We start from the raw sequence: 19056 nt of genomic DNA on the forward strand, positions 1-19056 counted from the left end.
AAACAAAAAATATGTTAAGAATTTCAAGATAGTAGTTTTATATATTGGAGTACAATGACATTATTTAATATAACAAACAACAACATGTTTTTAAAATATCACACTTATACCCACAGTGTAAATATGTCTCCGTAGACTTTTTTATATTGTGTTGCACTGTATACTGTTATTATAAATACACTTTACAGTTATTTGCACTGTAATGTAACATAAACATTTGGAAACATGTTGAAACTATATGCAACTGTGAAATATAAGTGATTTGCCCTTTAATCTGAGCTTTTATGACATATAGACATGTGCACAGGTATAAATAAAGAAGTTTTTGTTATATAAATTACATTAATTGCATCAAAGCATACAGCAAAACTCTTAAAGGGACAGTTCACCCCAACATTTTAATTCTCTCATCATTTACTCACTCTCATGGCATACCAAACATGTATGACTTTCTTTCTTCTGCTGAACACAAATGAAGATTTTTAGAAGAATATCTCAGCTCTTTCAGTTCATACATATGTCCATATGTAAGTGAATGGTGACCAGAAATTTTAAGCTCCAAAAAGGACATAAAGGCAGCATAAAAGTACTGTAACCCATACAAATCCAGTGGTTTAATACATTCTTATGGAGTGATATAAGTGTGGGTGAGAATCCGAACAATATATAAGTCCTTTCTTTAATAAAAATCTCCAGTTTCACATTCTTCTTTTGTTTTTGGCAATTCACATTCTTCACACATATCACCACCTACTGTGCAGGAAGGAGAATTTATAGTACAAAAGGACTTAAACAATAATCTGTTTGTCACACACACACACTTATCAAATCACTTATGAAGACATTAATTTAACCACTGAAGATATGGATTACGTTTATGCTGACTTTATTTGCTTTTTGGAGATTCAAAGTTCTAGTCGCCATTCATTTCATTGTATAGACAAACAGAACTGAAATATTCTTCTAAAAATTTGTGTTCTGCAGAAGAAAGTCATACACATCTGGGATGGCATGAGGGTGAGTAAATGATGAATTTTCATTTTTGGGTTAAGTCAATCAAGCAACAACAGTAATTCCTGTTTCAGTTCACTGTTTCTTTAGAGTTCAAGCTATATATTCGTTGAAGGCCTTTGAACACAGGCTAAAGTTTATTTTTCAATAACAATCTAGTATGTTACAACTAACTAACTAGCCATTTATTAATAATGGTTGAAAGGGAAATAATGCAACATATGGCAATAGACCTCTGCTAGTATACATTTCAACTAGTGTAGCGCCCTCTTGTGCAGAATACGTGCATATGTAGATCGATGAAATCTCTCACTTTACGTAAATATTGAGGTTTAACAATTGCACAATGTTGACCAAGTAACTGAACACACAGTATGTAAACTGTTCTAAAGGAATTCATTTATTTCTCAATATGAATAATTTTACTTACATATTTGACCATTTATATGTTTCAAATAGTGAATAAAAATGGAAAAAAGACAATCTGTGCTTAAACAAACATGAGATAAATAGACACGCATCATGTGACTATATTTATACATGCACCAATTATTTGATGTATATTAATATAGAATTCAACAGACAACATGATGAATATATAATGATTTCCAATAAATATGTCACACTGAATAAATAAGCTCCTCCATAAATAGTAAATAACTTGATAAACTTGTGCGGCACCAACAAATCAAATAAGTGAATGTTTAGCTGTTCTTGAAAGAGCAAATTCCCTGTTCAAGTCATAAATAATACATGATATGTTACATGAGCTGGGGGTGACCTCTATGTAAAGGTAGAGCTTCTGGGAAGTGACCCAGCTTTAGCTTTTTAACTTGTCTAAATCATGTTTGATGTGAGGATTTGCCAAGTGAAACTGATTCTAGATGAGCATACACATTTCACTTTTAAGTTGAGGTCTGTTCAGAGGTCTTGGTGAAGGTCCCCATGCTCTGGTCTTTTGCTTTGCTCCTCTGGATGCCATGAGACCAGACACTGGTAGCGTTTCTGATGTTGCTGGTCAGGGTCAATGTTCACCCACACACTTCCTGTCCATTTGAAGCCCAGAGTGACCAAGCAGTCTCCGTGTAGAGAGAAGTCATCCAGCTACCCAACCCAAACCAACCTCATGGAAATAAACAGAGGACTATGTGTAATTAGTTTATTTATATAAATTATATTAAATTAATATATATTAATTATGTGGAATTAATTAATATTTAATATACTAATTCATTTGTATTCATTACATTACCACTAACAAATGAAGTCTAGAACAAAGGTATACACATTTTTACTGTAAAAAGAATATTCCAAAGAAGGCAAGTGTCATCATGATAACAAAGTAATCAACAAAATCTTTAGAGCATTTTATAAGAGGCTTTATTCTTCCCAATCAAGCCCTTCTTCTGGTGATAATATGAGTAAATTCTTTGCAAACTTAAATATACAGGAATCAACTGAGGAGCAAAGACAGATGTTAAACAAACCAATTGAGCTGAGCGAAATTTTGAATTGTATTAATAGTCTTCCCAAAGGAAAGGCACCAGGGCCTGATGGGTTTACAGTGGAATTTTTTCAGAAATTTAAAATGGAGCTAGGGAGCTTAATGCATGAAATGATACAGTATTCATTTGATTCTGATAAGCTTCCTGACTCCATGACAGAAGCCAACATATGTGTCTTTTTAAAAAAAGGTAAATGCCCTGAGGAGTGCGGCTCATATCGCCCCATTTCTCTGCTAAATGTGGATATTAGCCACTCGGCTGGAATCAGTTCTCCCCAAAATAATTAATCCTGACCAGACAGGCTTTGTCAAAGGCAGATCCTCAGCTTATAATATTAGAAGGCTTCTTAACATAATTCAACATTCAAATCAGCACGCAAACTCTGGACTGGTCATCTCATTAGATGCTGAGAAGGCATTCGATAGGGTCGAATGGCCATACTTATTCTCAGTACTCTCTAAATTTAACTTGGGTGATGCATTTATTAAATGGGTTAGGATTTTGTATTCTTCCCCCACAGCCAGAGTCATTACTAACGGTCTTAAATCCCCCAGATTTACTTTAGCACGTGGTACCAGACAAGGCTGCCCGATGTCGCCGCTGCTGTTCGCGCTGGCTATTGAACCGCTGGCTACGGCCATTAGAGATGACCCAACCATTGAAGGACTTAGACTGGAAGAGAAACGTATAAAATTTCACTGTACGCCGATGACATCTTAATTTACCTCGCCTCTCCACAACAATCAATTCCACATCTTATTGATACAATTTCTAATTTTGGCTCTTTCTCTGGGTATAAAATAAATTTTTCAAAGTCAGAAGCAATGCCGTTAAGTAAATCGCACTCCCACAACCCTACAATTTCTCACCCATTTAAATGGTCTCCGGCAGGCTTTGTGTATTTGGGTATAAAGATTACACAGAGGCTGGAAAGTCTGTATAAAAGCAATTTCGTCCCTATTTTTTCGAACATAAGATCAGACCTAGATAGATGGTGTAATCTTCCCTTATCCCTATTAGGTCGTGTCCATCTTGTCAAAATGAATATTTTACCCCGCCTTCTATACCCATTTCAAATGCTACCAGTTCTCATTCCTAACAAAGCACTTAAACAGTTGCGTGGCTCCATTATTTCCTTTATTTGGCGTAAAAAATGACCTAGACTGAGATATAGCTTTTTAACACTCTTGAGTAGATGTGGAGGTCTAGCGGCCCCAGACATTAACCTATATCAGCTCTCTGCCCAACTTCGATTTACACTGGAATGGCACTTGAACGATCCAAACTCAACTTGGATTAGCGCAGAAGCCACAACTCTTGGGCCAATCCCTCTACGGAATCTACTATATCTGTCGCCCAAAACACAGCGAACTCTAACTAAAGATAATTTCATCCTTAAAAATATGATTAAAATATGGAGATTAGTACGCAAAACAGAAGGGCTTGGCTCCCATCTTTCACTACTCACACCCTTGCATAACAACCCAGATTTCCCCCCGGGGATGAATGATGGCCTAATACATTTGAAAGATAAAGGAATACATGTCATAGGAGATTTGATGGAGACTAAACAGCTAATAACCTTCGAACAATTTACTGCAAAATATGATATCAATAAGAAGCTCTTCTTGGTATACCACCAAATACGCAGTTTCATAACAAAAAATCTTAGAGTCTATTCAAATGGGCTATGCGTGTCCCCAATTGAGGAACAATTAAATAAACTTACATCATCTCGATCTGCATCCAAAATCTTCTATGACATTTTGATAAGGGCAAATACAGACATTTCAGATAAAACTAGGGTGTTATGGGAAAAGGACTTGGGGGAAGAACTTCAGACAACTGATTGGGAAGCCATATGTGAGATGCCCTCCTATCTAGCCAACAACTCTGCCTGGGAAATGCAATTTAAAATTGTTCATCGTTTGCATGTGTCTCCAGCCCAAAGACATAAAGTGAACCCAGAACTCTCCAACCTCTGTAATAAATGTAAAAGACTAGAAGGAACCCTCATCCACTGTTTCTGGAGCTGCTCAACAATACAACTATTCTGGATGGATGTCCTAAGGGAACTTGAGAGTATATTTCGCTGCTCATTACAATTAGGACCAAAGACATGTTTGCTCGGGATGAGCCAGGAACTCCCGTCCAAATTCCAAGGGGCACACCTTCTCCAAATCTTACTACACTGTGCTCGCAAATGCATACTTGTTTGCTGGATAACAGATCGAGCCCCATCAATAGCACAGTGGATTAACTCAGCCAAAGGCCTTATTCCATATGAAGCTTTTTCAACAGCATTAAAAGATAAACCTTTTAAATTCTATAGAGTATGGGACCCCTTCCTCACTTATCTTGGGGTGGGAGAGACGCATCGGCTAGCGCTGGGAATACAGAACCTGGCATGGAAGGACTAAATAACTACCCAATTCTGATGTAATTTGTTGGTATGCTTATTTTACCTTTTTTTTTTTTTTCCCTCTCCCCCTTTTTGTGTGGTAATTATTTGTGATATATATTGTGATAATGTACTTTAGTGGATATTTTGTGGAGTGTAGCCATCTGGGCAATTTGTCTTGGCTCAGATTGGCCAACTATGTTTAAACCCTGTCAATGTCAAAAGCTTGAATAAAAAAAAAAAAAAAAAAAGAATATTCCATCTTCAATACAAGGTAAAGGTACTTACTATAAGTGATTTTTTCATGGAAAATTATGCAAAACATTTTCCTACACCCTTAAAGATATTAATAAAATAAGTGTCCTGAGATGTCTCCCCGGTCTCTGTGACAGCTGTTGACTTTGTAATCAGCAAAAAAAATGCAACATTTTTCAACTGTCAATCATTTTGCTCCTTCTCATTTGAAGCGACCATTGAGGCTATGATTCATAATATTTGTCAGTTGAGGGTGCTATTGTGACACTGTTGAATTTGACAGCCACAGGAACAAACAATGCTGCTCTTTTGCTCTGTTTTGGTTTCAAAATGATCTTTGGAGGGTGGGGTTTTAGAATGAGGGAGTGTGGCTAATTCAACAGCTCAGTCACATGAAAGCTTCAGAACGCTAAAATAGCTTACAGCACCTTTGAGCTCAATTGACAGCATTTGTGGCATAATGTTGACAACTTTGGAGTTGAAAACCACCGTTGCCATCTGAGAGGTGGTTGTACCACAGAAGAGCAGTGCCAGCTGCAGGTTTGACCTTCAGATTGCCTGTATCACAGTACTGCTGAGAGAGATCACCTGAGACCTGACACGCACACACACGCAAGTTTTCATGAAAAGCTGCAAAACACTGGGAAAATTTCAAGAGCTTATGAAAGCCATCACAATTCAAGACCTCCTACATGTTGCTGTCTGGTTGCTATGGAAATAGACCTCACCTCCATATGTTGCCATAGAAACAAGACATGGCTCACCTCCTCTTCATTCGTCCTGTTGTCAGCCACCGGGAAGCTTGTATCTCCACCTCCTTCCACTGAGATCAGATACAGCAACACCGTCAAATACCTGAAGAACCACAGCCACGATGAGAAAACAATAACATTCTTCTAACATGTCTTAGATTTACCATAGCATACAATGTCAAACACAGATCTCTGGTTTGGTGTCCATTGGTACTATCACTTCAACACAAAAATGTACCTGCATGCAACCTGTTTGGAGGCGGAGTTATTTGTTGCCAAGTGTGTATGGGCGCCAAATTTTTTTAATATGTGTTACTTATATGCTAGTTTTAAAACGACTCCTACTTTGAATCCTTTCTCTAGTAAGTCACTCTATTACCACTGACAATAACTTTTTTTTATTTTTTATACTAAGGACAAGATGTTGAGAGTAATCCACTTCCAATGGAAGTCTATTGGGCAAGGCATTCTGGAAGGTTTAAAAACAGAAATGTGAAGCTTTTGTTTTGTTTAAGCGCTTATTAAAGGAATATTCCCGGGTTTAATGTAAGTTAAGCTCAATCAACAGCATTTGTGGCATAATATTGATTACCACAAACATTAATTTCAACTCATCCTTCCTTTTCTTTAAAAACAAAAATCGAGGTTACAATTTTTGGAGGGTTCAAAGTTAGAAATGTGAATATATATGTGATTTTATAAAAGTACTTACATTAATTCTTCTGTTAAAACATGTATAATTTTAGCTGTAAAGTTGTATAAATTGTCATTTTTACAGTAATTTTAGTGTTTGTTTTCGTTACAACGTCATGGCAACAAAGTTGTAAAATTTTACACAGAAAAAGTTAGTTAAGTGATTTAATCACATTAAAATAATTTTTGCAAGCATATTGTTTGAAAAAGTATTTTAATGTTCAAAAATTGGCCCCATTCAGTTCCATTGTAAGTGCTTCAAAATTATGTCGATTGAGCTTAACTTGTATTGAACCTGGAATACTCCTTTAATTCTTCGGTACAAAACTGTTATTTGAGCTGTAAAGTACCAAGCAAATCAACCTCTAGTTATACGTTACCAGCATAATTTCTGTGGATGGATTTTTCTCTATGTAAACAGTCCCTTTCTGGTCACTTTGCATGTATCATGCAATAGCTATCGAGTTTACTGCCTTTAAATGGATGATTCTCACGAAACGGTAATTAAGCGTAATTAAAAATACCGGTACTTAAAGGGATTGTTCACCCAAAAATGAAAATTCTCTCATCATCATTTACTCATCCTCGTGCCATCTCAGATGTGTATGATTTTCTTTCTTCTGCTGAACACAAATGAAGATTTTTACAAGAATATTTCAGCTCTGTAGGTCCTCACATTGGAAGTGCCAAAATTTTCATGCTCCAAAATCCACATATAGGCAGCATAAAAGTAATCCATATGACTCAAGTTTTTAAATCCATGTGTTCAGACACTATATGATAGGTATGGGTGAGAAACAGATCAATATTTAAGTCCTTTTTATCATAAGTTCTCCTCCTTGCACATTAGGGGCGAAATGAATGAAGACTGTGAATGACCAAAAACAGAAGAAGCAGAATGTGAAAATGAAACTTGCATTGTATAGACATACAGATCTGAAATATTTTTCTTAACATCTTTGTTTGTGTTCATTAGAAGAAAGAAAGTCATACACATCTTAGATGGCATAAGGGTGAGTAAACAAATTTTCATTTTTGGGTGAACTATTGCTGTAAGTTTTTTTTGCATTGTGACATTATTTTCAGGACACTTAAGCACATTTTACACCCCAATTTTCATTACCTTAACACGTCCAGACATTTATATTCCCCTTTCCCATTATTTTCTTATTTGCTTTTTGAGATTTGGTACAAAGCATTATTTTTCAAGAAGATACATAATATATATATATATCAATTACATACCTTTTCCAATTTGCAAATTACAAATATTTGTCTTTTTAATATGACAAACAAATAAAGATATATTTTACAAAACAAATTGCATCATAAAAAAATTTGAATAATAAATAAAAAAAGAAAGAAAAGGGTCTTGATTGCTCTATTCCCATTATTTTCAATGATGATTCCCATTACCGTAACACAGTCATTTTTACTGTATTACAGATATTAAGATGCTGCTGTACAATACTTTTTTAAAAATGAAATAAAAAACTGCTTTAAAAAGGCAATATCAAGGGAGTACTACTATGATGTATATAAATTTAAATTACATAATTCAAGCATCTTTTTTCACCTTGCAGTAATAACATTTGGGGGCGGGACAAGGCTAAACAGTGTGTCATGTACAGTGTGTAATTTGGTATGCATTTTTATTGTTAATGCATTACAAATTGAGTGATGAGTCAAATTGTTTGGTAGAGCTTTATTTGAATTGAACCCAGACCATTCTTTTAAGTATCTAAGTAGCAGACACTATTATCCAAACTATCCTTTAGTAGACCTTTTACAGTGAAAGTCCTCCAAGAACTACCTGGATTTAGGTGAACAATAGGTGGTTCATGGTTCACTCTGGGTTGGTACAAGCCCTGAGCTTTAACCAATGCACCACCCATCAGAATGCATTACCTGTTCTTGATCCTCTTGAGCAGGTGGTGTGTGCCCTCTCCGAAGTAAAGCTGTGTATGTGTGCTCCTCTGTCTGACCCTGGCATGGCCATCCATGCCTTTCCCTTCTCTGTCAAACTGCAAAACGCCACCACTGACAAGCTTGAAATCCTGCAGAAACAAAACTCCTGCAATCACACACCAGACAAGAAGGTATGTCAAATCAGCTAAGACCCTGTCTACACCTGGTATTTAATATGTATAAATTGAATCTTGTGATCTGGTTTTGTGAACACATACATCACTATATGCCAGTGTGTTACAGCATGATGTTCAAGTTTACATCACAACACAATTTTTATTTCATGGGTGCTTCAATATTAATAGAATATTAATACTAACTGTTGATGGTAGCATTAGAATGAACAAGGCAAGAAAAACAATAGAATTTCTCTCTTTTTCTCCATTATTCACAGGTCAGTGAGTCTTCACTTTTCCCCTCCGGAATCAAACCACAGTGGGATTCCATCAAGACAATAGGGCCGGGGCACCAAAAGTGGGGGAGCTACCTCTGTGTGGCGGATGTGTGTGTTAAAGTGTGTGTTGGGGTGCCTGAGGTTCCAGGGTAACTCTCATATTAATGAGCATTTAATGAGTGAGGATAGGATCCATCCGGAAGCTTCTGAAGCACTGCATGTTCGGACATTGCATCGGATGCAAACGTACATCACTTACCAGAAAGGTTGGTCTCAAGCCCTGTGTGGATTTTCCATAAACTGTATGAGCTTAGCTAAGATCCATCGGTTTAGTGAGAAAGACTCAAAATCTGTGGCAGAACACAAACGCTTTTATCTCTGGAAATGTTCATTTTATTGTTATTTTTTAAACTCTCTCTCTCTCTCTCTCTCTCTCTCTCTCTCTCTCTCTCTCTCTCTCGTCCAGTTCTCTCAAAACTCATTCTCTCCCTTTTAATTGTCCATTTTCGACATGTCTTAATAAAAAACTATTCTGCAAATAAGTCAATATTTTGAGATAGTATATCAATATTTTGAGTTAGTATCTCATTCTGTTGAGTTAAATAATTAAAATAATTAAACAGTATCACAAAATAATGAGATACTAACTCAAAATAATGACTTGTGTGCTGAATTTTGTATTTATTTTACCTGGCAGAAACAGGCATAAATATCCATACCCTTCAAAGCAATAGTTCACCCAAAAACAAAAATCCTGTAATTTTTTACTCACCCTCATGTTGTTCCAACCCATATAAAATTTATTCTTCCATGGAACATACCGTTGAAGTCAGAAGTTTACATACACATTAGCCAAATACATTTAAACTCAGTTTTTCACAAATCCTGACATTTAACATTTAGGATCACTACTTTTCTAAGAATGTGAAATGTCAGGGGGCCTTGGTAGCTCAGCTAGTCCGTATTTACACTGACTACCACACCTGGAGACACGAGTTCGAATCCAGGGCATGCTGAGTGACTCCAGCCAGGTCTCCTAAGCAATCAAATTGGCCCGGTTGCTAGGGTGGGTAGGGTCACATGGGGTAACCTCCTCGTGGTCACTATAATGTGTGGTTCTCGCTCTAGGTGGGGCGCGTGGCGAGTTCTGCATGGATGCCGCGGAGAATAGCTTGAAGCCTCCACACGTGCTATGTTTCCATGGTAACGTGCTCAACAAGCCACGTGATAAGATGCACGGATTGGTGGTCTCAGATGCGGAGGCAACCCAGCCAGATTGAGGCGAATCACTACGCCACCACGAGGACTTAGAGCACATTGGGGATTGGGCATTTCAAATTGGGGAGAAAATCCACAACAACAAAAAAAATATGTGAAATGTCATAATAATAGTAGAGAGAATGATTAATTTCAGCTTTTATTTCTTTCATCACATTCCCAGTGGGTCAGAAGTTTACATACACATTAAATTGGGTCAAACTTTTTGGGTAGCCTTCCACAAGCTTCTCACAATAAGTTGCTGTAATTTTGGCCCATTCCTGCAGACAGAACAGTGTCAGGCTTTTATGCCTCCTTGCTTGCACACGTTTTTCAGTTCTGCCCACATAATTTCTATCCAATTGAGGTCAGGGCTTTGTGATGGCCCACATTTGGAAGACCCATTTGTAACCGAGCTTTAACTTCCTGGCTGATATCTTGAGATGTTACTTTGATATATCCACATAATTTTTCTTCCTCATGGTGCCATCTATTTTGTAAAGTGTACCAGTCCCACCTGCAGCAAAGCACCCCCACAACATGATGCTGCCATCCCCATGTTTCAAGATTAGAATGGTGTTCATTTACGAACCAAACCCTTTTGCCTCCAAACATAACGATGGTCATTATAGCCAAAAAGTTCATTTTTGTTTCATCAGACCAAATCTGATCTTTGTCCCCATGTGCACTTGCAAACTGTAGTCTGGCTTTTTTATGGTGGTTTTTGAGCAGTGGCTTCTTCCTTGCTGAGATGTCAATATAGGACTTGTTTTACTGTGAATATAGATACTTGTCTACCTGTTTCTTCCAGCATGTTCACAAGGTTCTTTGCTGTTGTTCTGGGATTGATTTGCACTTATCGCACCAAACTACATTCATCTCTAGGAGACAGAATGCATCTCCTTCCTGAGCGGTATGATGGCTGTGTGGTCCCATGGTGTTTATACTTGTGTACTATTGTTTGTACAGATGGTATAAGGTGGTACCTTCAGGCATTTGAATCCAGATTTGTGGAAGTCCACAGTTTTTTTTTTCTTCTGAGGTCTTGGCTGATTTGTTTTGATTTTCCATTATGACAAAGGAAAGTTTGAGTTTGAAGGTTGGCCTTAAAATACATCCACAGGTACACCTCAAATTGACTCCAATTAGTCTATCAGAAGCTAATTACCTAAAGGCTTGACATATTTTTCTGGAATTTTCAAAGCTGCTTAAAGGCACAGTTAACTTAGAGTATGTAAACTTCTGACCAACTGAAATTGTGATATAGTCAATTAAAAGTTAAACAATCTGTCTGTAAACAACTGTTGGGAAAATTACTTTTAATGTTTTAATAGTTTTAATGACTTCAACCTTCTTGCTTCAGCTATAAAATGAGAACTTCTAAAGCTGCATGTATTCACACTTACAAAAAGTACCATTGTATTACCTTGCTTTTTGGACAAGGTGCACTGTTAATGTCATATTTTCTTTTACATGTACCACATACCTGTCTGTCAACATTTGGGTAAAATCTCTGAGCGGGGGTGGTGCTGGATGGCAGAAGCAGGCTATTTATTTATTATTATTTTATATATTAATATATTATTATGTGATTTAATGTGCTGTGTAACATAATTTTTCCCACCGTGTCTGATATTATAATCAGTGCAACACACTTTGCAAAATGCGTGGGCATTGTCGATATGGCTTCGATATAAGAAATTAAATTCTTCCGTCCAGTTGTTGTTAAATTTACATGCATATTTAGTTTTTTAGAGTTTTCTCCTCTCATCTACCAGTGATGCTTGATTCAACTTCCCGCATCTAAAACCTGCGCAGATATCAATAGTGAAACTGGGTTGTAGGTTGCCAGATTGAGGTCACAAATGGGTTAAAAATTTTATGATGTGTCGATTGTGTGAGTAGGATGTGTTTCATACAAGATCTGGCAACTGGACAACCTTAGAATAATATATTGATGTGATTAATCATATAACGAGGTTTGAGCCATACAAATGACAGGAGTTTCCTGGGAGAAATAACAAAATGGGAGTGGGCGGGAGATGGGTGTGAAATTCGGGAGACTCCCGGGAAAAACGGGAGTGTTGAAATTTATGATGCACCATGGTAGTCTTATGGTTTTGTGGACATGTGCCATGATAGTACCATGCTATTCTTTGAAGTACCATGTAAATACCATAGTCTATTAATAAGGTAATCATTCAGCATCATGGTACAGTATATATCAAAGTACCCTGGTGCTAAATTCTGACTACATCGATTCACTGTACCATAGTGCCACATTACTTTTTGGTAAGGGCATACATAAAAACAGCATTAACAAAATAATCAATCTGGAAGTAAAAAAAAAAGAAAAATTATTATAAAGTAGTCCATATGACTTGTCTGCTGTGTGATATACAATATACTCAAAATCTTCTTAAGTCAAACAACAGCTTTGCATGGAGAACAAACCAAAATCAAAAGTTATGATACACTGAAAATCTTGCCCTCCGCCGTACCTCGAAAAACAGCCTAGGCAATCAGCTAAACATCTCCTTTTGTGTTCCATGAAATAAAGAAAGTCATACAGGTTTGGAACAACATAAGATTGAGTAACGATGATAGAATTTACATTTTTGGAAACACACTTTAAGTATTAACATTTCAAGAGCAATGAGGGAATAATGAATGGATCTCTAATCTCTGTGGATCTGACCTCCTCCCTCTGCAATAGACCATCCTGGTTGAGATCAAGCAGACTGAAGAGCTCGTCTTGAGTTAGTTGATCCTCTTGGCTCTCAGGGGCCACGAGCAGAGAGCTGTAGGTCAACATACTGTGTTGAGCATAGTTTAACCATACTAGTAGACTAAGGTGTAATTAAAAGCACACAACAAACTACTACAGATTTTTAAAGGAATATTTCACCCAAAAATGAAACTTCTCTCATACTCACCCTCATGCCATCCCAGATGTGTGACTTACTTTCTTCTGCAGAGCAAAAATGAAGATTTTTAGAAGCATTTTTTTTTAGCTCTGTAGGTTTGTACAATGCCAGAAAATGGTGGTGAGAACTTTGAAGCACCATAAAGCACATAAAGGCAGCAATTAAGTACTCCATACGACTCCAGTGGTTTAATCCATATCTTTTGAAGAAATTTGATAGGTGTGGGTGAGAAACAGATCAATATAAAAAAAAATTCTCTATGAATCTCCACCTTTGACCAGCCCTGACCATGTAGCGATATGCACGAAGAATGCGTATCACCAAAAAACAAAATAGAAAGAATGTAGAAGTGAAAGTGGAGATTTATAGCAAAAAATATACTTAAATATTGATCTGTTTCACACACATCATATCACTTCAGAAGAATGGATTAAACCACTGGAGTCATATGGATTAATTTTATGCTGCCTTTATGTCCTTTTAGAACTTCAAAGTTCTGTCCATCATTCATTTGCAGAGGAACTGCTGATCTGAAATATTCCTTTAAAAATCTTCCTTCGTGTTCTGCATTAGAAATACACATTTGGGATGACCTGATGGTGAGTAAATGAATTTTCATTTTTGTGTGAACTATTCCTTTAACAGGGCATTGTTATTCAGTGTCTAGGGTGTTCTGAATGGTTGCTTACAGGCCAAAGACAAAAGTGCCCACCCTCACGTCTCTATGATATTCTGCTCCATACATGGCTTGGGTTACGCCTTCAATTGAAGTCCATAAGATTTTTTTCAATCATTTTATTGTCTAGCAGCAGAAAATTGCAATTCTGATTGCTCTGAAGAGTGAAAGCAAACTTCTCCTCAACAAGCCACATGATTTGAGGTATCATTCATCTAAGTAGCATAAAAGGTGCACGGCACCTTTGATACTTAGTTTGATCCTTAGGGTTGGGTGTTTGTTCCAATCCCTAACCCTTGGTATGAGCAAGAAATTATAATAATTTTAAACTTATTATTACTATTAACAACAACATTTAAAATAAGGTATACCCCACCACCAATAAACCCTTCTATGCATACTGGTACTGAGATATGTTTAACAGTTCTGGTGTATCAAGAGAGAATCCCAGCACAGCACACTTGTTAAGAGGGTCTTAAAAGCCGACACGATTTTACAGTATTTCTGTTTGATCTATTGTAGCAGTAAGTGTCTGTGTAAGTTACACCATGAGGCAGACATAGAGACCGTCAACAAGTGAGAGGACATTACGAGATTAGACTGAGATTAAAGGATCATAGTCACACTATGCAGGGCTAATCAACAGTTCTTTCCACCGCCCGAGTTTGCTGCAAATGGGTGTTAATGTAATCAATCCTTATTTGGTAAGAACCGTCATTCTCAGGTCAATGTGAAGATGGGGTGAAGTGAGAAGTTGGGAGTAAATATACAGTAGGCTATGGGAATTGTGTAGTGACCAAAAAGTAAAAAACGTATATTATATTTTAGCTTATATTGTAGCTTCTTCAAAGTATTCACCTACATCTTTGCACACTATGGGCATTCTTTAAACCAACTTCACGAGGCGCAACCTGGGATGCTTTTAAAACAAAATTGAAAGAAATTCAATGTATGCTGGACACTTGTTGTCTGCACTTATTTAACCTGCTTCAATTCATACTATATTATATGTCATATTTAGGTAACATATTTAGGTAATATTTAGGTAACTATATAGCATATAGCACAATTTAAATTAGCCCCCCAAAACTAATTTAAAGCAATTTTACATTAAAAGGCCTTAAATATTATAAGAAACAGACATTCAGGCAAATGTGTCCAAACTTTGTATATGTTAAGACTTTATTAATCTGGGTAATGTCCCATTTTTTGGTCAATGATAAATGAAATATCTAAAACAGTGAGCAGGGGCCATTAAGATTGTAAATATAATTAATTCTGTCCCCCCTCCTCCTTTGAGACGATTGGTATTGCCTGGCCCATTGAGAGTGTTAATGAGACTGTGCCATTAATGTGTTCGAGTGGGGGCCATTGTCTCTCTTGGATGGGTGAGAGTGCCGTTATGACTTGAACTGCTTGATATAGGTTTCGGCACTATCAGTATTATTGTTCTGCACCATTCAAATGCAGATAACACATACAAATATATACACACACACTTTATAAAAGGCCTTCCACATTGTTTGTCTTGCCGTTCTGGGAGTGATGTAGTTTCTCTAACTCATTAGATTGGACGTGGGGAAGAAGGGGTCCTGGGAATGAAGCGGAGAGAAAGTGAGGGACATTTTTGGGGTAGACATTGCTTAGGCAGAAGGGGAAGGAAAAACTCCTCAGCATCACACATGCACAGACGCTGCTCCAACGCACTCACACTTACCCACTTCCTTTCACACACCTCTGTCACTGCCAACCCAACCTAGGGGTTTACACTCTTACACTCATGTAAAGTGGTCTATCTAAAACACCTCTTCTGGCTTTGTGCCTAATCAGCTGTATGCTTTTTATAATCAAACTATCCAAAAGATTCAGGAAAAAAAAAGAAAAAAATGAAGTGTCTTATAAAGTTGAGCTCACGCATACACACACTCTAACCAATCATATCTCAAGCCCTGCAAAGACCCGCCCTCACTCTGATGGGCATCTGGCATTGCAGTATAAATACACCTATTAACTGACCTATTCTGACACTACCTTAGACTGACTCACCGATACTCAACAACCATTCAGGACTATGACTCTGACAGTACCCGCTCTACTGCTACTCCTGCTCGGCCCTGGCATGGGTGCTATGCCTACCGGACATTGGGAGCACCAGGGCTCCTCTCGTTGTGTGCCCATTCCAACCAACATGGCCCTGTGCCAGGGTCTGGGCTACAACAGCATGCGGATGCCCAACTTCCTCGAACATGAATCTCCATCTGAAGCGGTCCAGCAAAGCACCAGCTGGCTGCCACTCCTCGCCCGAGAGTGTCACCCACATGCCCGCATCTTTCTCTGCTCGCTCTTTGCTCCTGTGTGCCTTGAGAGGTAAGTGACCCATCTAAATGACTCAATGTCTCTGTGGTTGGTCGGCAAGAACAATGACCATCAACAATTGGTGATGGTACACATACCATCCATTGAAAACAAGCGATGCTCTGATGTAAAGGCCAAACATTGATATCAACTGATAAAAGTGATTATCTACACTTTTGTTTAAATCAGCAATAATGAAGACTGATTATTTCCTGTCAAATGGGGGCAACAACATAATTAGCCTACAACTTTGCTTTGTGTGAATTACACTGAAGTGGACGACAATGACAGCAGAGTTGTAATTTGTAGGTTTTGCACTGCAAGAGTTTCATGAGGTGGAACAACTGTTAAGACTTTTAAGACAACTAATTTGATTATTCACTTTAAAGCTCGACACAGCATGCAATATGTGTTTGTTAAAGTGAAAGCTCCTTCAGCTAAAAATTGACAAACTTAATTAAATTAAGAAATATTTCCAATTTAATATGATCCTGACAAGAGGCTATTCAGAATGTGAGTTAATAATGTTATTTTTGTTTCAGTGTTTTGTTTAAAAATGATACCACTTACTCTGAAACATGGAAAACATGTAGAGACAAAGTTATTATTAAAAGTTTTGTAATGAATTATCAGTGATTTGAAACAAGGTAGCATTAAAAAATCAGAACCAAAGTATCGGTATTGACAGATGTTGTTCTAATCAAGTGGATATCGGTTTCGGCACACACATTTTTCAGTGCATCCTTATTGAAATCAGCTTGTATTCAATATTTTGTTTATTTTCCCTTTCGTTTGTTGAAAACTGTTAAATGGATGCTCTGGTGTGAATGGTGTGAATAAGTGCAAATGTTCAATGGAAGTGAATGGAAGCAAAAATTGTCCACAATTAAATTTGTGCCACAGAAGACTTGACAGAAAGATGATCAAAATGGCAATTGAATAAAAACTAGAGGGATGTGTTGATAGTCAATTACATCAATATCTATTTGAGCAAATCAGTTAGACGGAGCTACGTCATCCTAATTATTGATGGACATTTTCTGTAAAAGTGACTTTGGAGTGATCGCTTGCTTGAAATTTGTTTAAGAGTAAAGGTAAAATGTATAATTTTTGCACCACTAGCATCAATAAACTGAATTTCCAAACAGGTTTCCTGAACACCTCACTCATCCGTCATTGGTCAAAAACAGTTATTTCCCCCACCCCAAACTCACAGCATTGACTCAGCCAATGGTGCTATGTCAAGCTGCACTATCACAGAAAGTATTTTAACACTGAAAAAATTACACACCTCAATAATTTTGTAACTTGACTAGTGTCTGTGCTCCAAATCTTAGCAATGGCACTGTGACAAACTGAAAGAGAATGCTAAGCAGTCTGAGATCCCCAGTTAGTTATTGATAAAGACCTCAAGCTACCTGCACTTTTTATTATGGGAAATTAGTGAATGTATCTTTCATCATCCCTTTGCCACTGGCTTTCCCCATTTTTTTCAGGATAATTTCACCATGTAGAAGTTTGTGTGTGTCCGTACGGGACAGCTGCGCCCCCATCATGAGCTGCTATGGTTACCCCTGGCCCAGAATCCTCCAATGCGACCAGTTTCCAAAGGATCATCTTATGTGCATTTCCTCAGTTGTGCATATGCACAATGGCACAAGCAATGAAGGCAGAGGTAAGCAAATGTATTTATTTATTTCAAATGCTTTATAGTTTTCTTCAGATAACTTTAGACAAACACAATGCTGGATTTCAAGGGTTTTTTTCTGTCCGACTGACGTTTTGGTTTGTTTTAGTGGTGCCACGTGCTAGCTGCACAGATTGTGAGCTTGAGGAAGCTACTTCATCCAAAGAACTGCTGGATTTCTTTTGTAAAAGTGACTTTGGTAAGGTAACGGCTGCTTTCCCCTTGGTAACATCAAATGTAATTTGTTTAATCCTAAAGATGAAGAGTTTAAAAACTGACATATCTATCTGAGTATTACAGTAATCCAGATTTCATCACTTATCCATCTCTTGCTTCTAAAAATGGTCTAACTGTTTCTCTTTATTGTCTGTTTCTCTCTACTAGTGGTTAAAGTGCGTCTATCCAAAATGAACTCCAGCAGATCCATCCTGACCTTGTTCTCTCTGGGTTCTCGATTTGAAGTTCTAAAGCACGGCCCGCTGCTGGGAGGGAAATGAGAAGTCGCCTGACACTCTGGCTAGAGCGAGATGTCACCTGTGTGGGCAACCTGACCCGCCACCATCCTCATGGGGGCACCTTCCTGTTGACAGGCACTGTGACGGGCAAGAGACTACTAGTCACCAAAGCTTTTAGCTGGGGGAAAAGCCAGCGCCACCTCAACCAGGCTGCACGCAAGTGGAAAAGCCACCGGTGTAGAGGATAGTGTTTCAAATGGGAAGAAAAGTGTGCATTGGATTGGGGGGAGGGGGGGAGGGTGAGAGTGTTCATAACTTTGTAAATAATAGATAATCCATGATCTATATTTTTAAAGCTTAAGATATTAAATGTTTTTTTTTAAACTGAGTCCATGTGTCTTTTCCTTGGATATTTCAATATTATTCAGGCATGCACTGTTAATGAGCCAAAACAAAAAATACTTTATAGTTTTTACTTTCCTAAAGCCATTTTACAACAACCTAGTGTTAATACATTATAACAAACCTCTACAACTGCAACAGGAAACTCTGAAACCTAATGAAGCCTGATTGGATTTGGTCAGTTTTGTCAAACTAAAACCAATCCTTGAATCAAGGGCGATTCTAGACCCTTTTTAGGGGTGCTTCAGCACCCCTAAAACTTGGAGTTAGAAATGTTGTTATTCTAAAAAAAAATCATCTTTGACAAGGTTAAATAAT

At 37.5% G+C, this 19056-nt stretch overlaps 1 protein-coding gene and 1 pseudogene across 1 annotated transcript; one reads left to right on the top strand and one right to left on the bottom strand.

Annotated features, from left to right (window-relative positions):
• Positions 1 to 1932: 1932 nt before the first annotated feature.
• Positions 1933 to 13051, bottom strand: LOC127628534 (transmembrane prolyl 4-hydroxylase-like; annotated as a pseudogene).
• A 2859-nt stretch (positions 13052 to 15910) lies between these two features.
• Positions 15911 to 18584, top strand: LOC127628535 (secreted frizzled-related protein 5). Its single transcript, XM_052105331.1, is given in 5 exon segments — positions 15911 to 16206; positions 17691 to 17869; positions 17991 to 18080; positions 18266 to 18370; positions 18373 to 18584. Coding segments are annotated over 5 exon segments (882 nt in total).
• The last annotated feature ends 472 nt before the right edge of the window (positions 18585 to 19056 follow it).

The sequence above is a fragment of the Xyrauchen texanus genome, chromosome 35 (assembly GCF_025860055.1).
Source record: "Xyrauchen texanus isolate HMW12.3.18 chromosome 35, RBS_HiC_50CHRs, whole genome shotgun sequence".
Classification (NCBI taxonomy): domain Eukaryota; kingdom Metazoa; phylum Chordata; class Actinopteri; order Cypriniformes; family Catostomidae; genus Xyrauchen; species Xyrauchen texanus.